Source organism: Mustela putorius, unplaced genomic scaffold, assembly GCF_011764305.1.
Source record: "Mustela putorius furo isolate JIRA1106 unplaced genomic scaffold, ASM1176430v1.1 tig00000129_pilon_pilon_pilon, whole genome shotgun sequence".
In the NCBI taxonomy this organism is placed as follows: Eukaryota; Metazoa; Chordata; class Mammalia; order Carnivora; family Mustelidae; genus Mustela; species Mustela putorius.
Genome location: NW_025421290.1, coordinates 49,952,529 through 49,977,355, shown reverse-complemented (window position 1 = coordinate 49,977,355; position 24,827 = coordinate 49,952,529). Strand labels below are relative to the sequence as shown.

Sequence of the window (24,827 nt, the reverse complement as noted above, 5' to 3'; positions counted from 1 at the left end):
TCCTGCAGCGTGTGTGAGGGCCGCGGGGCGGGCTGGTTTGCGGTTCCTCCAGTTCCAGAAGCCGTCCCGCATGTTGGCGGCCCCCTCCCCCGCGGGACCCAGGTGTTGCTCCAGTGTGACAAGGGGAGGGGGGCGAGCGGGGGGTCCAAGGCCACGATGCATGGGCTGAAACCTGGCCCCACTCGGTACTTCTGTGACCTCGGGCAAGTGACTTGCCCTCTGCGTGCCCGGCCTCACCCGTCAAGGAGGGGACCCGCGGCAGAGGCTCCTGGGGGCGTGAGGACCGAGCGGGCCCGCACCGCCTCCAGCGGCCCCCGCGGCAGGTGCTGCTTGCGGAAGGAGGCACAGAGCGGGGTCCACCTGCCAGCCTGACATAGGAGCCGTGCGACACTGGGCTTGGGGTGTGCGTCCACCTCCTGAGTTCCCTCAGATGTCCCTGACCCACAGATGCTACCAGACACGGCGCTTCCCCGATTCCAGGATCGGAGGCAAGGGACGCCTGGTCCGAGGTCACGGCCAGCTCCTAGTGGCGCCGCATTTAGGGTGTCCTGCATGAAGTGGGGTATGTGTGGCTCTCCGAACTGCCCCACGGAGTGACCATGGACACAGACCTGCCACCCGCCCCAGCTCCAGAGCCACGTGTCCCTTACTCCCCCGCCAAGAGCAGGGCCTTGGGAGACCACGGGACGGAGATGGGTACGGAGGTGCACAGGTCACCTCTTGCCCAGCGTGGTGGCCAAGGACATGGGCGGCTTGTGGCAATGGCTCAAGGAGACACCCTGAGTCTTGGCCTCCTTTGTTGACTTTTCGCTCACAGCCTCAGCGAGACGGAGGTTCCCCATCAGGAACGGGGTGGGTGGGCTGAGACCCTGGATTCAGATTCCCTATGATTCTACTCTGTCTGCAAGACACCGGTTTCTTTTCAAGAATCATTTTAAGCTTCGTGATTTGGGCTCAGATAATTCCATTTCTATAAATTGTGCTCTGACTCACGTTTGCCTCCTCAAAGATGAGTGGGGGCGGAGAAAGGCACCTCTACTTTATTCCCCGAGGGAGGTGAGCCACGATCTCACGGAGCGGGCCAGGGACGCTGGGCTGGGGCCTCTGACCGGGAGACGGGGAGCAGAGGATGTCCTCTTGCCCGAAGGGAGGCCTGCTAACCCGCCAGGCCCGGCTGGCCTGACACCAGGGCTAAATTTAGTTTCATGATGAGCAATAAAATTCACATGTTCTTTATTTAGTCCATATAATACACCATTTTTAGAGGTTTTTTTTTTTAAAATTGGATAAAAGAGCATATTAAATGGCACGTGTATGAAGTTTTCTCTTCATAAACAATGTCAGAACAAAAAGTCTTGAATTACAAAATGTTAAAAAATATGTAGGTACTTAACATTTCACTAGAGCGTAAAGTTACAGATATCCTCTAAAGAAAAATAATTGTGCCACTTACCTATTTTTGCTGTTTCTATGAACTTTTTTATTCTGTACATAGGACATTTTGTACAAAATATGAAGTCTACATTTTTATTACTTGTTACCATAAAACAAAGATACAATGTATGTACAATATTAAAAGGAAGCCGTACTAAAGCCACACTAAAAAGACACTCGGAATAGTGACATTTCTGATGTACAGATACATTTTGGAAAGAGTGAAGATGCTGAACGCAGAACTTTATGAAGAAAAACAGTCACCGGTTTATTTTCAATGTAGTACTTTTTGAAATCAGTTTGGTACAGAATAAACAGTGTATCTATATAATAATATATAAGTTGAACAATTAGCACAGGGAATCTGAGTACTAACTAGGAAAACTTTAATAGGCCAAAATATTAAATAATAGTCTTGTCAAAGAAAATTAGTCTCTCTCAAAACTCCCCCCCCCCTTTTTGGTGAATGTTTGTCTTCAATAAAGAGCAGAAATAAAACCTAGACAAAAAGGTGTTCTTACAGGCTGAGCTTTATACAGTCACCCAAATTGTGGATATTTTGCTTTTTACCTAGGGCAGAAGAGAGTCTTCCTAGAACCCTCTCTCACACACATACTGAACATCCAAAATCAAGGATATTTGAGAATCTATCAGCTAAAGACGGAAGTTCAAACAATGGTATATCAAAATACAGAAGATGCTGCTTTATACAATAAAAAGCACCCTCTTTCCTTCAAAAGGAAAAGGCATCTAAGCTTTTTTTAAATTATAGATTTCATAATGGTAAAATGGATAGATTACTTGTCAAGTTTCTCAGGAAGTGTTTCTTCTCGGAAAGTGGCCTTTCCCACTTTCAGCTGGGGCAATCTTTTTAGTTAGTACTTGACTTGGCTCCTAGCCCAGACCCCCCCACCCCCCATGACCTTCCTCCAGGGACACAAGGAAATCAACATCGTGTGTGGACGTAAGTGACACCAGGGGCAGCAGGCACCACGGCCGGGGGACCGTGTCTGCTTTCCACAACGTTTCCGTGGACACCCGAGACCTCGATTAAAATAAAAGAAGCCATGTTTTATCTTTTTATGCATCAAGACATTTAACATGAACTTAATCTCGTCTTATACCAGAGACAAGAGAAACTAGAGTCATTTGTTCAGAATAGGGACGCGTCTCCAACAGCTCTCAAGCAGGATAAATAAGTCAAAACACGAGCCACCCTGAGAGAGATACAGAGCAGACGAAGCGCTAAGGGTAGAGGTTTTTCTCCTCGTGCTATTCCATTCCAAACAACAGCTAGACACATGCAAGGAAGTCCGTGAAATTTAATAGCAGCATTTGAAGACCAATGAGGACTTAGACGCTGTATGTCCCTCATGAGGTGTTTATAATGTGTGCTCGGTTCCCCTGGACAGGGTCACAGTAAGCCCTCACACCACCGCCGCTGCCGCCACTGCCCACTGGCGCTTGGGGACCACATCCCGGCAGCCAGGGGACACCAGGGCGGCGCCCTGCACGGACCGGGGCACTCTTGTTACTTTCCGCCCAGAGGCAGGCTGCAGCTCGTGATGGGCCAAGATCTGGCCCGACTCAAGATGATCTCGTTCTGACCTTTTATAAAATGTAGAAAATGGATTCTCAGAGATGATACCTTTATTAATTCTAGAGCCTTGTGAAAGGGCAACTATGTTTAGACAAAATAAAAGTCTGCAAACAAACCAAAAAAAAGGGGGTGGGGAACACAACATTTGAAAATTCCAATTCCAGTCAAGGTAGGCAGAGAAAGCTCTCTTTTAAGGTAAGTTTCTCCTGTGAGCTTAACTCCTGGGGTCCCTGGTGCTGGGCCCCAGGCTTGGAAATATGGCTTTAGCGGTACCCAAAAGAAGTGACAGTGCACAGATGTCACACATCAAAGGAAAGAGACACCATCTGAAAACACGGTGGCCGAGGATTGTCATGTCACTTTTCTCAGTAAGTCATGTTAGAACGAGGACAGCAAATAGCCATCTCAGTGAGATAAAAAGAAAGGAAGAAAAAGAAAGAGAGGAGGAGAGAGAGAGAGAGAGAGAGAGAAGCTACTGGCGTTAACAATCACAGAGAAACAACGGAAAAGGTTTGTAGAGTCTTCAGAAATAGGTAATACTTTTTTAAAGTGTTCCTTTGATTTGCAGAACAGTGATATTACCATAGAACCACTTGTATAAATGATCACGAATTCCGGGTGGGTAGAATGTGAAGAGGATGACCAGGGTGCTCTCCTTAGCTCTGATTTTGGGAAACAGTCTTATGGGGGCTGCGCCGGGGCTGGGCCCACTCGCGGGGGACGTGGCCGGCAGCCCTCGGCTCTGCCGACCCATCCGAGAAGCCACCATTGTTTGAACTCCTAATCTCGAGCTGAGGCAGAAGTGCATTATTGCCTACAGAACGGGGTCGAAGAAAGCTCTGACTCTGAGTGTAACTGATTTGTATGGCACAAAAAGGATGTACTTTCTACAGAATCCGGGAAAGAACAGGCACCCCCAGGCCGCAGCGGTCCTCCGGGGGGCTAGCGCCCGTCCTGGGAGACCAGCTCGTCAGCTCTGCAGTGAGCCTCCAAGGCGTTCTTGGTGTGGCGGTCCTGAGGCAGCTCGGACTTGCGGCGCACGACAGGCCGGTCCTTCTTCAGATCTTTCTGTGCCTGGAATTACAAAGGCAGTGGCGTTGGCTACGAGTGAAGCCATCAGAGGATGGAGCTCATGTCTGCATGCTAAGTCAAAGGACAGCCATAAGTCGGGTGCCCAGCACCCACATTGTAAGGCCGACAGAGGAACAAGCACCCCAAACTGGGTGCGGCCACCGGCAGTGACCTAGCAGCTAGTGGGAAGGGTGGTGTGCACAAAACACTGGCAGTCTGGGTTCCTAGAAAAGTGCAGTTCCGTCCCAGTACTCGGTACCTCTGTTTTTTGCAAGTTCACCAGTTCTAGGAAATGTCCTCAGTAGCAAAACCCCACTGCAGCGAACGCTACTGAAGGCATCTCTGTGCCCACGGCCATTACAGAAGCCGTTCGGAAAGTGGAAATTTCCTCTGGAGGGAAATAAAAAGAATGAATGAAAACCACACTGAAACTGGATTTAAAGAAAAGGTCCAAAATGTCTATTCAATTTGAAAAAAAGGTCCTTAGAGTAAAAGAGGCATTATGTGGGTCACTTCGGGGAACAAACCCGCTAGAACTTCAAAAAAACGATACTTAATTATGCACATAAAATTTTCTAGTATTAAGGATAGGAAATAAAAGATTCCCTCCCCCACAACATTGTCTTTCTGAAGTTTAGGACATTGTGGTTTTACTTAAAAAACAACAACAAAAAAAAAGAATCCTGGTTTTGCACAAGGATTTAGAGAACTGCGTCTGCTATGGAAGCAGGGTGGTGGTTGCTGATACAGGGTGTTTATACTGAAGGCACCCGTTCCCGTAAGTAAAAGGTGAACACGTCAGTCGGTTTTGGGGCAGGGCCAGGGCATCCGTACCAGTGTTTCTGAAACAAGACAAGTCACAGAAATCATCTGAACACCAGAGGACTGCCAATTAGCTGTACACTTCAGCCAGAAGCAAGTGCTTCTGCTTGGCATCTCCATCGACAAGACAGACTTTAAAGAGGATGTACTGACTTCCGTGGTTGTGAACAAAAGCTTTATCAGAGAAAATTCATTTCAAGTCAATTGTCTGACAACTAAAGGGACAAAACCACAGCCATCTCTCAGAGTCTGGGGATATCTAACCTCTGCGTAAAGTACACTTCTGGCTTTTAGAAGCAATTCCAGAACCCACAGAAGCCAAACATGGAAAGTTCACGTTTTTGCAGAGCTAAGTATTTCTCAGGGTTCTTTGCAGATTTATCTGTGGAAAAGGCAGGGACATCAAGGTTTAGAAAGAGCCTTGTGTGATGTTCCGGGAATATTTCTAGAAACGTGACGTGAATATTCACACTCATTTATGGGAGAGGTGGGAGTCTGGCTTTTTGCCCCTGGAGGTTAGTGCTCGCGGCTTCAGGAGAAGCACCCCCATCGGGGAGCTGTGAGGGGCACAGCGCCGGGCGTGTTTGCTTTTGGCCCACAAGGAACCCAAGAGGGAACAATTCTACCCTGAAAACAAAGCCAAGCGAAGCCAAGCCAAACCCAGACGTTTACAGACTCGGTATAGTTCACCCCCGCTGAAACAGGCATTCCGAAGAGAAGAAACATGTGAGCAGAAAAAGGCCACGGTCGAAACTGGGGAACTGGAACCAGAAGTGCAAATGCAGAGAACACACAAGCCCTGGGAGCATCTGCGAGGACCGTGGGCCGGACGCGCCGGGCTTCCTGCGCGGGCATCTCAGACTGGGTGTCAGGCATTGCGTGACAAGAGGAGAAAGATCAGAAAGACAGCAGGCGGGGAAGGACGACAGGGCGTGCGCACGGTCACCCCGAAGGGGCAGGCTGGGGGGGGCGTGTGGGCCGTGGGCGGACGCGGTAAGCAGGTGGAGCGTGAGGCACGGCCTCCGTCTGCCGCGTGCGGGCAGATCTACGAGGCTTGAGTTTCCATATAGGAAGTGGGAGCAGGACACGAAGGTGGCGAACATAATCCTCCATGTTTTTACTACGCGGCTGAGGACACAGCTAACCCCCAAATGTCTCAAGGGACCCGTTTCATCTTCACCAGCGGGGGTGACAGAGAGGAAAGGGAGAGCACCTCCTGGGCACGGCACTGTTTGTCGTCTTGTCCTCAGCACACAAGCCTCACACACTCTACGTTTGGAGGAAGGAGTACCTTCACTGCCCGCCTCTCCGTCTCTCTACACCTTCCTGATCTGCGTGCTCGGCACTGCTTTTCTCCCGACCGACTGTTAGAAATGAGAATTGTTAACATTTTAAACATCTCTGGTATAAATGTCATTCACATGAAATTTACTACTCCTCTTTGGATGTTCCATGGAGGGTTAGACAAGCTCCTCCCTCTCCCCCCAAATAATTTCTCCCCAGAATTCCGACCAACCGCACCCCACCTCCTGCCTCCTCTGCCATCGACCTCGCCCATGTGTCCCATCCTGGCCAACATTCAAGTCATTTTAAAGAAATGTGGAATTATTTTGGGAAAATAAAATTAGCCAGAGATACAATTAAAAGGGCCCTGAAAATACTCAGACTTTAATTTTTAGCGATAACTTTTTATGTGATTTGGTCTCCAAATTGTGCACAAGTTCTCCTACATCGAGGTATTTTTCTCTTTGCTTTAACGATGGTGTTTTGAGATTTTCAGGATACAGGACTCCAACATTTTTCAAATTCAGGAGAGTCTATTATATCAAATATTATACCTATGAGACTGCACTAGAAATACCTTCACCTGGTTGGCTTGAAATGGGACGGGATTCAATGGACTCACAAAAATCCGTAACAAGCCCTAAAATCAGATGGTATTAGTCTTCCAGTTCTTTTCTTTTTCCAAGTTGTTTGGCTATTCTGGGTCCTTTGTGTTGCCATGTGGATGTTAGAATCCGTATGTCATTAAAAAAAAAAAAGTATGCTGGGGTTCTGATTGAGATCACATTAATTTGGGTAGAACGGGTGTTTTTTTTTTTTTTTTAAAGATTTTTATTTATTTATTTGACAGAGATCACAAGCAGACAGAGAGGCAGCAAGAGGGAGAGGAGGAAGCAGGCTCCCTGCTGAGCAGAGAGCCCGATGCGGGGCTCAATCCTAGGACCCTGAGATCATGACCTGCGCCGAAGGCAGAGGCTTAACCCGAGGAACCACCCAGGCACCCCTGAGAACGGGTGTTTTAATGCCATTGAGTCTTCAACTCAGGAGCGTGATCGTAGAGATCTAAGAAAAAATTATGCAGAAAAGTTAGTTACATCACCTCGCAAGAGTCACGGAAATACATACGCTACAGGAGTTCTCCAGGAACCACCTGTCTGCCTCGGGTCAGTCAGAACCAGGTGGGTGCATGAGTAGAGACCGAGCCTTTTGCATTCCGGGGAAGGATGCACACCGCCGAGGCACAGGACAGATCAACCAGGGCCATTTCCCCACTCACGATGAGAATGCTATTTCGATTTGCCTTCTTGATCAAATACTTGATTCCTCATAGAGGAATCATAAATAAGACCACAATTTACGTGTTCTTTACGTCTTGGACATAGGCCGTTCTTTTCCTAGCGTTGATCATGACCTGCAGCGGGTCAAGGACGGACTAACCCCCACAATTAATGTGTCAGAACTGGCTTGTAAACCGTCAGCTTCCTGTCCACTGCTGAAAGGTCTACATGACTTAAAAACTAAGGTGGTGGGGCGCCTGGGTGGCTCAGTGGTCAAGCGTCTGCCTTCGGCTCAGGTCATGATTCCAGGGTCCTGCATCGGGCTCCCAGCTCCGTGGAGAGTCTGCTTCTCTCTCTGACCTTCTCCCCGCTCATACCCCCCCCTCTCAATAATAAATAAATAAATAAATCTTTAAACAAAACAAAACACACAACACAACAAAAAAACCCCTAGGGGCGCCTGGGTGGCTCAGTGGGTTAAGCCGCTGCCTTCGGCTCAGGTCATGATCTCGGGGTCTTGGGATCGAGTCCCGCATCGGGCTCTCTGCTCAGCAGGGAGCCTGCTTCCCTCTCTCTCTCTGCCTGCCTCTCCATCTACTTGTGATTTCTGTCAAATAAATAAATAAAATCTTTAAAAAACAAAAACAAACAAACAAAAAACCCCTCTAATGTTGTCCCAGATTCCGGGGCAGCGCTCTCAGTACGAGGGGTGCTGCTTTGATATCTGTGTCTGTAAGCACTAGGCGAGCTCTCATGTCTTTAGTACTTAGTACACTTCAAGCCACAAAATTAAAATGGCAATTTAAAAAATGACCTCAAATTCCTCTTCCAGTTAAAAAAAAGTGAAGCAGGAAAATGAATGTCCCCCCAGGGAGGACAGAGAAAAATGGGGATTTTTGAGATTTTTTAATTACATCTGTTCACGGCTAACAATTATGGACTCCAACTGAACTAAGTCAAAATAAGTCACTGACATCCACTAGGCGTTTACGGAGTTCCCCCACCGTATTTCTGGTACTGAAGTTTTGTTCTTCTGCTAAGGCTGGGAGCTGGCTGGGCAAGAAGGGGCACGTGCGTGGTGGTCACTGCAGCTGCCTCCCTGGGCAGCCTTGTGCAAAACGACTCTGGACTGATGCCGCCCAGTTGGGAAAACAAAACAAAACAAAACATGTTCCAATATGGAACTCCAAATTCCCTAGTAGCCACGTTAAAAAAGTAAAAAGCAATAGGTGAAATGAATTTTAACAGCGTTTCAAAATTTAACCCAATATATCCAAAATGCTGTCATTTCAACATATAAGCAAGAGTAAAAAATTATGAATGAGATGCTTTTGCTGTCGAGCCTGGGGGTTCCTGTGCTCTGGGCTGTCAGCACAGCTCGGTGCAGACGGCCACGCTGTGAGGGCTCAGCAGCCCCATGGGGCTTGCAGCCACGAGTAAGGACAGCGTGGTCTGGGCGGTGGCGGGCCTGCGCTCTTGCTGATGCCCCATCCCGTCTGATCAAGTGGGGAGTGAAATCTGCCCGAGTTAAAACCTCTGCTCAAGTGAGTTGTGAACAACATGAGCATTGGTACACTGCCTGCGTCCAGCCACCCTGACCTCGGGCCCTTCGGAATCTTAGTGCTGGCTGTCATCAGGGATCCTCAAGGTTCCAGAATCAGGAAGGCCCCCGCCCCCCGGAGAAACACGGCCAGGACAGGCTCCTCATGCACAGGCGGGACACCTGCCCTCTGAAGCCCCCACTGTCTGCGTGTTCCCAGCTTGGTAATGTGGGCGGTCTCTGGATGGGTGGGGGTCTGAACACGTACCCCCACCACCGTGGGAACAAACCACCTGAGCACAGGGGTCACCCCAACAAGGCCCCCGGCTCGGACCCCTTCCCGCCAGGCAGTGCTGTTCTGCTGTCAGGGAGGGAGACGGGGCTCGGCCCCAGGGCTGCCACGGGTGGCCGACCGGGGATGTCCCTGGGCCAGAGCGTGAGCGGGAGCCTCACAAGGAAGACGGTGGAATGACGCCACTTCCCGCTCTGCAAACGCTTTGGCTTCGCGCGCCAGGGACGGTCAGCGGCTGAGACCGTTACTCGTGGGAATGAAGACAAAAGACTCACATCTCAGGCGCAGCCTCGAGACTCAATGATTTCTAGTCGTTTGCTCCCTGAGGTGCAGAAAAGGTACCTCCCGTGAGCTGGCCCGGACCGGGGAGCCCGCCCAGAAGGCAGCGACGGAAAGCGCGTCCCTCCGGGCTCCGGTGATGGGGCTCGGGCAAGCCCACCACGGGCGCCCCGGCTCCGCTCTGGGCGGTGCGTGTTACCTGGCGAGCCTCTTCATTCGCGGCCTTTCTCAGCATCTGCACATCTTCCAATAAAGGCCCGTCTGTCTCCATTGCAACCGGAATGGTCACGGTGCTTGCTGGGCTATACACTGCGTACTGCAATGCAAAGCGCGCAGTCACTCTCTGGGCGCAGGGCCCGGGCCGGAAGGCTCGCGTCCTGGCGGGGGCAAGTCTTCCCTCCGGCGGCCCCCCTACCCTGGGCCCTCTCCTGCAGCCCACAGGGTGGCCGTTAAACCAGCCTGTGCCCGCGGGGCCTTGGAAACCAGCCCGCGTCTACCCTTCCAGGCCCAGCGGCACTGGGTGGGACTACGACTTCGGCTCCAGACTCCCCTCCAAGGCTCCCCTGGGACGGTGGGACCATGGGGCGGCACCCGCCAGGCAGCCTCGCTCGGAGCCTGTGTGCACGCGCTCCCCTGGCCTGCTCTTCACGCCCACAGCCTCCCCTCCCTGTCCAGGCTGGCACCTGCCGACCTGACTCTCCTGCCCATGCTCTTAACTCCCTGGAGCTGTTATCCATCTGCCCCTTTGTCCACACGCCACACGTCTCAGTCGTCTAGCCAATCTCCGTGACTCGCTTCTGCCCAACAGCTGGGCTACGCACTGGAAGCCCGTGGCCGTGGAGCCTCGACTCAGCTGCTTCCTCCTTCCCATGCCACTGGGCGCCCAGGCACCTGCCACTCCCATCCACGCCGCCGTGGCCACACGCGCGAGAGCGCCTGGGTGCCGCCCCTTCCAGACACCAGACGTGTTGCTGCCAGAAAGAACTTTCTGAAATCCAAGTCTGACTAGGCCACTTTGCTCTTCAGGACTCTTAAGACCTGCACCTGTTCTCGGGGCTAAACACCCACGTTTGTCCCCGCTCCAGCTGCTCCCAAGCACAGACCACGCCCAGACCCCTCCTCCTTCACCAACAGTCCACCTGTGCTCAACAGGCTTCCGTCCTCTGCCCTCTCTGCCTTGAGAACCTCCCCTGGATCCAGACTGGGTGGCTGAGACGTCCCCTGCAAGGGGTTCAGCCCTCTTGCTGGGGACACCGTGACTATGGACACCCCAGTGTGGCTTTCTGTGTCCCAGATGGAGACAGGAAGCAGACCTCCTGTCCACCTTCCTCTCCAGCATGTCCCCATGCGTGTTACGATCTGGCCATCTGAATGCATTCTCTCTGCCTCCATCTGGCTCCCCTCATGGACCCCTGAGCCCCTCGGAGCGGTGTCCTGCCCCCATCTTTGTATCTTGGGAAGGTTCCACAATTCAGGACACCCAGCTGGTGCCCATCTGCTGAGGGAAGCGGCTGTCTCCTCGGTGCCGAGCCCCCAGGGGCTCCCAGAAGCACAACTAAGCGCAGGACTCGTCGGGCCCGTGCTGAGAGCGGCACGCGGCTCCCAAGTCCTCACTGGGGCTCAGGGCGAAAAGAAGAACGAACGAGAATGTTACAAAATGGTCCCAGCCAAAGGAGGGCCACAGAGCAGGCCCCGGTAGGAGAGGATTCCTACTAGGGATAAAACTGTCGAGGCTGGAGTCCACAGCAGGGTCAAGGAACACACACGTCGCCCAGAGACGCCCACCTCTCAAGGGAAAGCGGCCAGCCGGGCCCCGCGCCCTGGGCCCGAGGCTGCACCCGAGGTTCACAGAAGCGCCTGTCATCACGTCACACAATTCCGACCAAAGTCAGGGAGAAGCGAACACTAGCTGTCCCCGGCCTCTTGGGAGGGCTAGGAGAACACAGTCTCGGGAGAAAGCCTCAGTATTCCAGGACTCGAACAAATTAAACCACGCGTGGTATTCAACAGCTCTAGCAGAACCGCCACAATGGCCATGACAAACGCGACTGGAAATCTGGGAGGCTCCGCCGACTCCCCGAGCCTCGCAGGACGGATGGCGCACGTCCGATCTGAGCGGGGGAGCCTCGGGGCGACTTCCAGACACAGCTCAGGGGGCAGACTTGCAGAAGAAGCAATGAACTCATACCTCAAGAAGACAGACCTGAGACGGGGAGCCAGGCTCGAAGACCCCACTGTTCCCATGACGGAAACAAGAAACACGCTGTAGTCCACACAGCTCTCTGCTTCCTGCGGTCGTTGTGACAAAGGGCACACAGTGACTGGAGCTTGGAAAAGGTTCCCTCTCTCAAGTGAAGACCAAGTCCCGAGGCCTTGCTTCCAGCTCTGAGACATTCCTAGCCCAGGAAGTGTTTTCCTTGGGGGATGTGGCGCCGGGACTGCGCGGGCAGATGGGACTCACGGGGGGTGACTCACACGGGTTCAACAGGGAGCCAGCCGGTCAGCCTCGTGCCCTGAACGTCACGGTCACCAACGGCGCCTGGCGAGCACAGGCAGGGCCTGCCCGGGACGCCGCAGAGAGCAGCCCAGAGGAGTAAAAACGTCGCGTAAGAGAAACTCAGGAGCAGCTCAGAAAAAGGGAGACGGGAGCAGTGTCTATTTCAGAAGGGACACCTGCTACCGCACAGCAGTGAAAACCAGGCCACGCCGTTACACAACCCACCAGCTCTTTCCCGTTTGTGGCAGGAAGGCTTCGTGCGGGTTTCCATGAGATCATTTCTATATTCTCAGTAAGATAAACAGAAGTGGGCTCTCTGACTTGTGCATGGTTCACGCGTCGCAGGGTGTCGAGGTGGCGGGTGCGGGGGCTGGGGTCCCGGCCGGCCCCCTGCACGCGGCTGTCAGGCAGGGCCGCCTGCCTCCACCTGCCCCAGATTCCCACTTTTCCTGTGTCTTAGAAAGAAATGTCAGTATTTTAACCACACACACTCTGTTTCTTACAGCAGATGCCCGGAGCTGTGTGCCTGCACGGGGCACGCACGGGTTCACGGTCACCTCACAACAGCGATTCCGTGAAGAGCACAGAACAGAGGCCGTAAAGGGGACGCTGCTGGGTTGTTCTACGCGGGGACCGGGACCTCACTTAAGAAAGTCATTCCAGTTTCCGAAGGCTTAAGTCTCCTGAATGTGGTTTTCTTGAGGGAAGTACAAGCAAGACGTCACACAGATCAGACACATACGTTTAATAAACCTCTGTTCATGCATCGCTTTTCAGGCAATGTCAGACTGAAAAACCGGCAGCACGGAATTAGCGAACAACCTGTGCACACCTCTCACCCCGGAAAAGCGGACTGCTTGGAATCCAGCCCACCTGCACGAACCTTTAGGGTTCTAAAGGGAGCTGAGTGGTTCTCCTAAAGTACGATCTCGTCTTTTCTGGGAGGCGGAGGACAGCCTGGGGACCGTGCCTGTGGCAGGGACGCATCCCCGTGATTTTCAGACTGGCCCCGAACCAGAAGGAGCAGCTGCCGGACAGTGCTGCAGTCCATTGGGACCAGTGGACATGACACCCAAGACCACGCAGCTCAGAAGCCCACACGCCGGCCCCACAGCGGGCACTCTGTAGGGCGCCACTGCTGGCAGCTCCATGGGACACGCCACGTGCGCCCGCCTGCCACAGTGCACTGGAGGCTTCTAGCCAGGTTGGGAGGAAGGGTTAGGGCCAACACGACAGAAGTCAGGCAATTTTCAACAATTAAAGGCTCAGCCTCCAGGAACCTGGTTTTAGGAAAAAGGCCACCCAACTTTGTACTTCATCTATTTCAAATCTAACTTTTTTTTCAAATGATTTTGATATTAAAAAGAAAGGACATACCACTTGAGTGACAGCGTCTACGACATTTGTGGGGAGAAAGCAAATTGCAATCTTGGCCCCCAAGCAGAGGCTGTACTCTGGTTTCCTTTTTACCACAGTATATTGGTAAGATTTAGATCTTACTGAAAAGAGGAGAGAAAAAAATCAATTCTGTGGTAAAAACTTGGGGGGGCAAAAACCAGTTGCTTGTACAAAAGTTGAGAAGCACATTTATTGCAGACATGCCCACATACAAGGTTACCGAGACCCGCCCTGCCCCTCGCGCGAGGACCTCACGTTCCCAGCTCATAAAAACATTCAGTAACGCCCTGGAGGTCACGTTACTCTTTTTAGTACCTGGGGGTTTGCTTTGGCTAGATTTTCTATTTTAACCCATGCTTCTTCTCGTTCCTTCATTTTTAGCTTCTCTCTGAAAAACAGCAAAACATCATTGGTATTAGAGACAGGGATCACATGCAAGCAGAGGCGAGAGGCGACGCTGGCGTGACCAGCAGCGGCCACCTACTCTCCTCTGTCACTTCTGGTCTTACTTCCTGAGTTTCACCATGGGGAGCACCGCAGGACGGGATGTGGCACACGCGATGCACAAAACAAGTCAGACTCAGAGGCAGAGACTGAGCGAGTGAGTAGGCCACAGGGAGAACATGCTGGAGACCGTGGGCCCCGAGGACACGCGTACGAGCCCCGCAGGCCTGCACCGTCCTGCTCTCGCTGCTTCCTCGGGGAAACCTAGAGAACCTTGAAGATAAGCTTATGGGGCCGTGGAAAGTGAGACCATTCCACGGCGTACGGGAACCGAGGCTAAGGACTAACGTCCCGACAAGGACGGCTTTAAAACGAACCGTCTTCGGACCCAGTTCTCGTCCACTCCCACCGTCAGAGGCCCACAACCTTCTGTAAATCCCTTCACCTTGACCCAGCATTTCTTCTTCTTCTTTTTAATGTGGAGAATGTGCTGCGTGATCTTTAAGATCCTTTTCAGAAAGCTGAGAGACTCACCGTGTGCAAGGCGGAAGGCACGGGTGAATCCCGTGCTCGGCTCCGAAGGAGTCCGGGCCACAAAGCTGGAGGCCGGGAGGCTCCATGTGCATGAGCCCCTGCCTCCCTCCGGCCCCGCAGACCACACCTCACGCAGTGGGTCCCCCTCGTGTGTGTGTCCCTGTCTTTCCACACCACATTTTTGTCATAGGCACTGCTGTGCTGTCAGAACCTGTGATGAGGCCCCATGGACGGGACGGCATGGACGTGCCGTCTGTGAAGTGCGCGCGGGACCGCTGGTTACGTATATCCCGTAGCCTGAATTATAGTCGTGCAAAGTGTATCTTCCCGAGCCAGCTTCAAGGGACAAGCAAACAAGAAAACCTGCCCAGAGCCCAGACCTGACGGTGACGTCCTCCTCCGAGCGAGAGCTGGGCGTGGGTTTCGTGAACGACGCAGGCCAGGCTGCAGACGAGGCCTGCGCCACATGCGCCCGCAAAACCGTGTCGGGATGAACACGCTTGCTTAGTCATGTAGACCTCAGGGGACAGCACTCAAACCTCGGCCTTATAGACCTGAAAAGCTCCTACGCCCCCAGCCTCTCTGTGCTCCTCAGCAAAGCTAAAGTCCGGGCTGCACGCACGTTTTTCAGAAGTGATTAAACTGGTGCCATAACAGGGAGCACAGAGATGTTCTCCGCCAACAAGTGAGTGTAACAAGTGTTTGCATTTCTGTTTCGAGGGTGACAGAGCGAGTTTGCTTTAAAGCAAGGAGCGTTTTAGGACCCACCCACCCAAGAGCTTTATTCAGGCCCGAGGAAGAGAAAACCCTTGAAAGAGTAGCTTTTGAAAGGAGCAACTTACTTCAGTTTCTCTGCTTTGAACTGCTGGGTACAGTCGTCGAACAGTTTCTGGTTCATCTCCATGAAGAGTTTCAGCGCATTGTAGATCAAGCCGTGTATTGTCCTGTAAGCAGACCCTGGTGTTCAGGCTCTGAACCCTCCAATTCTCTACCCACCTCCCTGCCCTCCTCGGCCACAGCCCTTTGCCCCCTGACCCTCCAGCTGCTGCAGAGGCCCTGTCACACGCCCCTGGGCTCTCTAACCAAAGCCCCGTCACTCTTCCAAGCAGCCCGTGGAGCGCTCCGGACTGGCCCTGGGGCCCCTCGCTTTCTGTCCTGGCTGACAGCAGCCACCTTCCGTGGAAACGGAATAAAAAACACTGACACTTGAAGAAACAGAACGTGTAGGGAAATAACGGAGACGTTTCAGCATCAAGGACATGTCAGTTTCCTTTTCATCTTAATTAAGGGTAGAAAACTTTTTTAATAATGCCAAAACAGGGCTATGGAAGACACAAAATAAAATGACCACGGAATGGCTTCATGAAGCTCAGCTTCCTGGCTCTGATGTCGAGGAGGAGGAGGCACAGCTGCTCTGTGATTCAGTGGAGCCTGGAGAGGACGCCAGTCCCACCTGCCCTCAGCGGATGGCCAATCTGGCAGCGAGACGGGCAGCAGGGCCGCGCTGTGGAGCCCAGGAAGCCCACAGTCTTGTGAGCAGCCACAGAAAAGCCTCCTCCCGCCCGCGACCACCCCCCTTGCTGCCAGGCCTGCTGCTGTTTCTGCTGCTATAGGTTCACGGGAACTTTGTAGCTCACTTCGTAACAAAACCCCACTTGTATCTGGAAACATTTAAATAACACTGCTCTCTGTGCAACAGGCAGTAGTCACCACTGCCTCTCGCATTGTACTAAATGCACACGGGGATGGTGGCTGAGCTCCAAGGCCTTTGCTCCCACCTGCTGAGCGTAATAAAAAATGAATGTGGCAGAGAAAAGGCTCCTGAAAGTCGATACAATGACGAGGTCTGCGGGGCTGTGCCAGGAGTGCCCCAGCGACCCCCAGAGCCTTGCGCTGATGCCTTATAGGGGCCCGGGACTTTCGGTACGTTGACTTCACCTGCATTTACCTTCACAACAAGGTGAAGGTCTCTGCAAAGTGCTTACGTGTGTTTCCTTTTTAAACCAGTATTTCAGACTTGGATTTCAATCCTAATTGAAGTTTCAGCGACATATGGGGAACTTTAAATGCCCCAGTGGACAGCTAGCTCTTTCCTGTTTTTCCTTTTAATTTTTAAAAAGATTTTATTTATTTATTAGAGAGAGAGAGCGCGCCCAAGCGGGGGAACGGCAGGCAGAGGGAGAGAGAGAAGCAGACTCCCCACCAAGCAGGGAGCCCGGTGCGGACCTCCATCCCAGGACCCCAGGACCGTGCCCCGCGCCGAGGGCAGACGCTTCGCGCCCCCTTACTTGTTCCAGTGGGTCTTGGAGTTGCGGTACAAGGAGGGAAACATGATGGGCAGGATCTTGGCCGCGTTGTCGCTGATCAGGCTCATGATGTACTCGTTGTTCCAGTAATACAGCGCTCGCTCTGCCACCTGCAAGACGGAGGGCACAACTGTGCGGACCGGGACGAGAGACCCTCATTCAGCAGGACCCTCGCCACGACTGCGTGGAGAGGCGATGAATCACCCATCAGCCAATCGGCGCCACAGACTCGGCCCACTCGAGACCATCACCCAAGAGACCGCTGCAAAGGGCAGCGGGTTTCCTGCCCGCCAAGAACCCACTCACTCACTCCTCCACTCCTTCAAGGAACATCCAGGCTGCGCCCCGGGCTCTACATGGAGGACGTGGCCAAATGCTCCCCGCCCGCCGCCTTCTGCCCGCTCCCCTCCGCCACGGGTCCGGGAAGAGCCAAGGTGTCGGAGTGGACAAGGTGAAGCGGGACTCCTGCCCTCGCAGAGCTTACGTTCCAGCAGGGCAGACACAGGATGGGAGAATTAATTCCCCCGGGGTGACAGGCCCTGGGGCGGACGGCGGCACGGAGCGTCAGGAGGGCCGCTTCGCTCAGGGTGAGCCACTGACACGTTCCAGTATGTGCAAGGGAGGCCGACAGGCTGAACAAAGGTCCTGGGGACGACCTCAGAACGAAGCCACAACGGCTGAATGAGGAGCCCAGGAGGGGAGAGCGGCAGGTGACTGAGGCCCCCTCAAACAGGAGCTGGGGTGAGGGGGACAAAAGTCGGAATGTGTTTGTGTCAGAAACAAGTGCTTGTCGACGGGGAGTCTCAGGGCCGAACAGTTTGTCCCCAAGTGTCCGTCGCTCGGCTGTGGGGAACGAGGTGTGCGAGGTGTGATGCCGTTGGGGCACACAGAACGGGAAGACAAAGACGGCTTTCCTGAGGAGCCTTTCCTAATTACTCTTAGCGAGAAGCAGGGGTTCAGTGACGGACCGAGACGCTCAAGTGTATTTTACAGAGTCAGCGTCTTTGCACCCTACTTCGAAGTACGACTACACGGCCGTCTCCCTTCGCCCATGGGACAGGCACGGTGTGGCCGTGACGCACCGAAGCCGGTCACCTCTGCCGATGTGGACACCCATCGAGGCTGCTCTCGGCTCGCCCTCCGTACCTGGAAGTGGGGGCTGGACACGCATTTGGCCAGCTGCCGGAAGAGCGGCTCCATGATCTTCACAAACTCCGACGGCTCGATCACGTCTAAGATCTCCTCTAATTCATTCAAGAACATGACTTCTTTTGGACTGTGAGTCTTTGGCCAGTATTTGAGAAGCGCCATCACCACCTGCCGGAGAAAAAACACACGGTGTGACACCTGCCGCCTGCGCTCCGTGAGCGCGACCCCCCCCCCCCCCCCCCCCCCGAGCAGAGCCACAGAACTCAGGCGACGCTTTCTTCTGTGGAGACGGATCAGCCGCACCATAAGTCAGCACATGGGCTTTTTATAATCAGAGAACCAGATCTCATCTGATTTACTTCAGAAATGCCACTTTAACACATGTGACCCGTTCCCTCTGCTTAACCCCACTGCAGTCAGTCCCTTCAGAAAAAAAAAAAAAAGAAGATAAAACATGAGCAGTCAGGAGGGTTTAGAGAGGACAAGAATGAAGGAGAAACACGGGAAGTAGGAATCTGTGAATCCGTTTCTACGCAGCAGCGGTCAGCGGGGAAGGTGCTGGCCACACGTACGCAAAATCTGTTTCTTTCTCAAACTGGCCGTTCCTCGGTATTTCTGCACACTGTGTGCACACACGGTGTTTCCGACTGTGCTAAGAGGAGTCAGAACAGGAGATGTGGAATAAGCTGATCCTGTTGAAGCTCAGGCTGCGTGGGGCTGCAGGGGGATCTGAGGTCCCACGGCCCTCTGCATGTGACCTGTGACCCTGGGCCGGTGACCACCTCGGGCGCTGCGAGGACCTTGCACTGAGGCGTGCTGGCCTAGGGGGAGCACAGTAGCGTGGCCTCAGCTGGGATCCGGCCCATCAGTACCTGTGCTGCTGGCCCCGGAGAGGCATGTCCAGCAGTGGCGGCGACAGCTCCCTCACCTTCGGGGACCTGACCTGACCTTCCTTGCCCGGGTCGGCAGGGAGGAGTTTCTGTGGGGCAGCCTTTCTCTATCTCACCCTACAGTTCCCAAATTTCCTGTTACAACCATACCAGTAAAGAGCATACACCCAGAGTGTCAGATTCAACTTGGTGAGGGTGAGTAACATTTCTAGAGTGCAGCTGTCTTCATTCTGAAAGAGCACAAGGGCCCAAAACACGACCGCAGCCCATCACCACCATTTCAGGAACCAGTGTCCCAGCCCCTCACGAGCGTCGGGACCGCCACGAAAATCACGGCCAGTGCCAGCTCCTTCCGGCTGGCGGGTGTGGGTTCTGCACCGGTCCGTCCTTCGCAACCCTGCAGACGGCGCCTGAGGCTGGGCAGGCCTGCGGCAATATCCTGACTGTGGCTAAAACACGACGGGCCTCTCAACAGCTGCCACTCCGAACAACTCCACTAATGCTTTTGGTCTTCAGGCTCCAAGATGGTCTTTGATGATGTTACACTTTATGAAACTCCAACATTTATAAAAAAGACTGTGCTCCTCGTTTTGGAGCCTGATGTAAAGCTTTATAAAACGATGGTCTCTGAAGGGATTTCCTTAAAAAAATCTAGTGTTTAATGATTTTGGTCCTACTTTTTGCTCAAAACCGTTGGACATTTAGTGACCAGCTACTATTCCCCAGTGTGGGGACCACGGTTAAGATTATGGCAGATGTCAGGGTGTCTGGGTGGCTCAGTCGGTTGAACGGCTTCCTTTGGCTCTGGTTGGGATCCTGAGGTGCTGGGATCGAGCCCTGCATCGGGCTCCCTGCTCAGCGGAGAGCCTGCTTCTCCCTCTCTCTCTGCCTGCTGCTCTGCCTACTTGTGGTCTCTCTCCATCTTTCTAATAAATAATAAAATCTTTAAAAAGTCATTAAAAAAAAAAGATTATGGCAGATGTCAGTCAGTTTCCAAACCCACTCTTCCTTGTCATTTGTCAAATGGTACTTTGTTAGGAAAAACACACTAGTGTGTGAGATGCAGAACACAATGGCATTAGCTATTCAATGTCTCTAGAAGAGGTTTTATTTCTGGAATTGGAGCCCCACGCTGGACCAACCTATGGAGTTGGAGTGACCTATGCTCGATACCATGGTTTCAGAAGGCAGCAGCACTTTGCAAAAGAGGGACCTGCCTGGTGAAGCTCATCGAGGCAAAAGCTGTCTGCTGCTGGGCGCAGGTCATGCACTGAGCTCTCCTTTGGAGACTCGACAGGGTGCTGCTCTCCGGACGGGGCTGGGAAGGGCAGGCGAGCCCCTCCCCGACACACCAGAAAAAAGAGGGTTCCCACCAGATCCTGTAACAGAAGTCAATCATCCTGAAGAAACAGGCGGTCGACAACATAACGTGATCTTACTTCCACCTGTGATCTGATGAGCTTGTATTGTTCGTACAACAGTAGCGCATGTGTTCAAGAAAGCTTCTGAACGCTACACACAGTTCACAAATAAAATATTAATTGCAGACCTTGGATGGGAGTGTTGCAGGTCTTTTAAAGGGATCGTATTTTAAACATTCTTGACCTTGGCCATCCTAGCTTCAGGAGAGCCTTGGGTACGGACCCTGAGACTGCCCCCCTCCCCCGTGGGTGCCGTGTCCTCCTCAGTGCTGCCAAGTGGACGCGCACCTTCACAACACTTTATCCCATTCATCATCTTGTCGATGAGCTTTCAAATGCTGAAGGAAGATGGAGCAGCCTCTGTATTTCATAACATGGGAACTTCAAAGAGAGGAGTTCCCCGAGGAGAGGGTCTGTATGGTTTTGATGTGTGGAAAACAAAATCTGCTTTCTGCAGTCCACGGAGCACTGATATGCAGTCTGTGCTGCAGGAGATCCGGGAATGGAGCAAATCTGGGTGGCAGTCCCGGGACCGGCTGTGCGGGGGCTTCTCCACGCCCGTGCCAACTCAGAGCCTACGGTCTAAGACGGAAGGACCCAGCAGAGGCCAGCGGCCGCCTCTCTCCTTCCGTCAGACAACTACGGCCAAGAGCTCCCGCTGCCGCCAACTGCTGTCAGCTTTCGCATTCGTCTTTGGGGAAGGAGAATAGGGGCGTGCTGGGCAGGATTAGGACTCGGGCTGTGACAGACCTGGCCGGGGACCGGGGCACTACGGTGGGGGCCTGGCCTGCGGCGAACGCGGCGCAGCATCTGGTAGATTCTTCAGTCCCTGGAGCGTGTGAGAAATACACACAGAGAAAAATCAGGAAAGTGCACGCTTTTTCTTTCCCTTATTTCTGAGGTAGAAAAGGCAGGGTGTGTGCCAGACTGTTTCCACATGTGTCATCGGTACGTGTCATCGGTAATGGTTCCAACCCATCGGTGGGAGCCACTGTCTGACACAGACACAGGCCCTGAGGACGTGGCCCCACTGGAGAAGAGACTTGATCACTGGGGCCACCTCAGCTGTCCTTCCCCACCGAGACACGTCTTCCGTTTAGTCGAGGGGGATAAAAACAACCCGACCCTGAAAGGGAGAAAACACTCTGGGTTTGACACTGAAGTCTGGTAAGTTTGGTGCCTCTCTGTGGGGGGTTCCAGAATCTCAGAGGAGGCAGAGGTGTGCGGGGACCCCAGGTTGTGGTTGAGGGCTCTTCCGGAGTTGCCGGGTCACGGGAGTCAGTGCACGGGGTTCAGAAGAAAGCAGAGATCGGGAGCCAGTGTAGCCCAGAAAGAGAAACTGCATTTCTTGTGTGTTTCTACCGTAACACTCACAACCTCACGGGACCACCGTGGAGGCGGCCACGGGGACAGAGAATGCTGGCATGACATTTGCCTCTCCTATCCCAGTGGGTAGCTTCAGAAAGAGTACTCAAACGCTGCAGCTGACACTCCGTACCTCTCACTTTGTTACGCAACAGTAAGAAATTGCCTGGTGGATTAAACATGGGCAATGGGTCTGAAGGGGTTGGTCCGACCAGGTGACCAACCAGTGCATGAAGAGATGCCCAACTTCTTCAGCCGGGAGGGACATGCCAATCAAAGAGCCCCTGAGAGATGCCACCACATGCTCACTAGATGGCCAGATGAAAAAAGGGATGATCCCCGAGTGCTGGTGAGGATGTGGAGGGCGCGGAGCCCGTGCAGCAGCTGGGGAGGTCGGGCAGTGGGGTAGCTCCTCCCAGAGCTAAGCACAGGAACACTAGTGACCCAGCACTGCCCCTCAAGCTGTACAACCGACAGGGCCGAGAGCGGGAACCTGCACGGACCCCTGGCACCCATGCTCACAGCGACCCCAGCATCCGCCAGCAGGGGAGCGGACGAACAGAATTCAAGGGGGTCCATCCAGCCGCACCCGGGGACCGAGTTCGGACACAGGCAAGGCGGGTCTGAACCCTGACGACATCCTGCACGAAGCCACCCGCGCCCAAACCGGCCAACTCGTAGACACAGAAAGCAGGTGAGAGGCCACCAGGGGTGGGCGGAGGGGAAGCAGGAGTCGGCGTTTGGGGGATCAGAGCTTCTGTCTGGGACGATAACCAAGTTCTGGGGATCGTGGTGACAGCTGGGCAGCAGTGGGATGTAATTAATGCCCCACGCATGTACAGTGAGAATGGCACATTACATTGTATGCTGCACGCACTTTATCACAGTTACAGAACATGAATAACGTGATATACCAAGGAGCCACTGAATTGTACATTTCAAATGGTTGAGACGTACAGTATATGGATTATAGCTCAATAAAGCTACAAAAAAGCGTATTCAAAGGCTTACACCAGCCCCCACACCTTTCACTTGGCTAACCTAAGATATGACAGCCTTCGTTTTTAGACAAGATAACAGGCTGAGAAATCTGGAAAACGACACGCTCAACAGAGGCCACCGGGCACTTGTGGTCATCACAGAGCAGCTACCCTCGGACCCGGGAGGAAGGCCGCCGCTGGGGGGTTCGTGATCCACACGCCAGTGCCTCCCGTTCGGAGGACTGTGATCCAGCTCAGGGAAGAGGCAATCTGCTCATGTACGATCATCACTGTGGTAAGGGACCCTGCAGTCCAAGTCGCCCCACTCTGAACACACACGACACGTGAGGGGAAGCAGTGTGTTTGTCAGCGGGACCGCGGGGGTGACGTGCTCCGAGCAGCTACCTGGCCAGTGGGGCCACGGTGATAGGACATCTGGGGACGCCCACAGGCCACATCACAGGTGCACCGGTGCCCGGACCAAGGTCCCAGCCAGAGCGCATACTTACTGGTTCAGTGAGCGTGCTGTCCTTTTCTAAAAACTGCACGACACAGTACGCCAGCTGCGAAGCACAGGAGACAGGGCGTTAGCATTTCCCTCCACAGCCGCAACGCTGCCCCCCACCCCCTTGGTATGCCCCCCCGGGGCGGGCAGACACTGTGCTCTGAGGGGGACGCTCAGGGACAAGACACAGCAGAAAGCTAAAAAAATCAGGAAACATATCAAATATCGACAAGTCAGCCTTGGTTTGACAGGGATTTTCCTCACCCTCTTCTTAGAGATCGTAATTAACAAGTCGTCTAACAGCTGGAAAAAGACAAATTAAAATCTGGTTGCACCTTAAACCACTGAACTATTAATCTCTTCTGTAGAACAATTAACAGGATAACAGCTGGTTGGAAGTACAGCGACCATCACCCATTAACAGCAGAAGGCGGAAAAAAAACCCACCACGAAGGAAAATACTTCCCAGGAAGCTGACATGCTAAGATTCCCGTAAAGAATACACTTCCTGGAGCGCCTGGGTGGCTCAGTGGGTTAAAGCCTCTGCCTCTGGGTCAGGTCATGATCCCAGGGTCCTGGGATTGAGCCCTGCGCCGGGCTCTCTGCTCAGCTCCCCCCCCACCCCGCCCCTGCCTGCCTCTCTGCCTGCTTGTTCTCTCTCTGTCAAATAAATAAATAAATAAAATCTTAAAAAAAAAAAAAAAAAAGAATACACTACCTGTGACTGAGCCTGTGCCGACACACTGTGCCCCCCAGCGTGAGGGCCTGCAGGACGGGGGAGCCCGCTGGCTGCCAGGCTTGTCCCTGACCCTCCGCACCTGTCCGTGCAGGGCTCATGAGAGCGAGAGTGAAGGACGGACCACGGCTCGTGGGTAAGTGCAGCCGCCCAACGGGTAGGAACCACTTAGGGACCAGGTGTTCAGGGTAACAGTCATCAGATTTCTGCAAACTACAGAAAGCCCACAGCTTTGTCGCTGGCCACAGACAGAAGCTTCTTCTTGAAGGAGCCAGATTTAAAATCTGACAGAAAACTTTCTCTGAGCAGTGCCCTTGACTCCTGTCATTGAGTGAGTCACCCCCTTCTCTGTGCTTAGAACGAATTCTGAAATTCTCCATTCCTGAGACGTTTCTGATTTTTTTTAATGGCTGTTTTTTCTAAGCTTTTTTTTTTTTTTTTTAAGATTTATTTATTTATCTGACAGAGCGAGATCACAAGTAGACAGAGAGGCAGGCAGAGAGAGAGACAGAGAGGGAAGCAGGCTCCCTGCTGAGCAGATCGAGCAGGACTCGATCCCAGGACCCTGAAATCATGACCTGAGCCGAAGGCAGTGGCTTAACCCACTGAGCCACCCAGGTGCCCCTGTTTCTGATTTTCTTAAGAGGGAATCTCTGGACCCCTGTATCCTTTCAATTACCTACATCAGCAGTGGCACATAATAAAGAGGACACTCCCAGTAACAGGCTGGGATTGTGTGTCTCGGGCTCATCAGTGCTCACGTGGAGGCCCTGTGCTAGCGAGTGTCCCCACCTGCGCGTCACCGCTGGGCACCCCTTACCTGTGGATGGTAGACACTCAGAGATTTCACTTTGTGCAAAGGTAGCAACACCTTCAGTAAGAAAATCTTGTGCTCTTCTTTTAGTGGTAAGGCAAATCCATTAATTATACTGTAAAAACAGAATTTATTCAAAGTTTGAATATTTATGATTTCCAGATTAAAAAAAATCTGTTTTTCTTTTCT

At 53.0% G+C, this 24,827-nt stretch overlaps 1 protein-coding gene across 8 annotated transcripts in view; it reads right to left on the bottom strand.

Annotated features, from left to right (window-relative positions):
* Positions 1–1,456: 1,456 nt before the first annotated feature.
* Positions 1,457–24,827, bottom strand: part of PPP2R5C (protein phosphatase 2 regulatory subunit B'gamma) — a 120,908-nt gene continuing 97,537 nt past the window's right edge. For 4 of the 8 annotated variants that reach the window (XM_045073823.1, XM_045073826.1, XM_004754690.3 and 1 more), the window contains 8 exons: positions 24,645–24,753; positions 23,093–23,146; positions 17,925–18,095; positions 16,761–16,888; positions 15,315–15,416; positions 13,810–13,882; positions 9,799–9,915; positions 1,457–4,108 (listed from right to left, as the gene is read on the bottom strand). In XM_045073823.1, coding sequence (XP_044929758.1) covers positions 3,977–4,108; positions 9,799–9,915; positions 13,810–13,882; positions 15,315–15,416; positions 16,761–16,888; positions 17,925–18,095; positions 23,093–23,146; positions 24,645–24,753 — 886 coding nt within the window. In that variant the 3' untranslated portion in view covers positions 1,457–3,976. Of the gene's footprint in view, positions 4,109–6,214; positions 6,292–7,133; positions 7,274–9,798; positions 9,916–13,809; positions 13,883–15,314; positions 15,417–16,760; positions 16,889–17,924; positions 18,096–23,092; positions 23,147–24,644; positions 24,754–24,827 lie in introns of those variants that run through there. The other 4 variants (XM_045073842.1, XM_004754694.3, XM_045073830.1 and 1 more) reach the window with 3 other exon arrangements.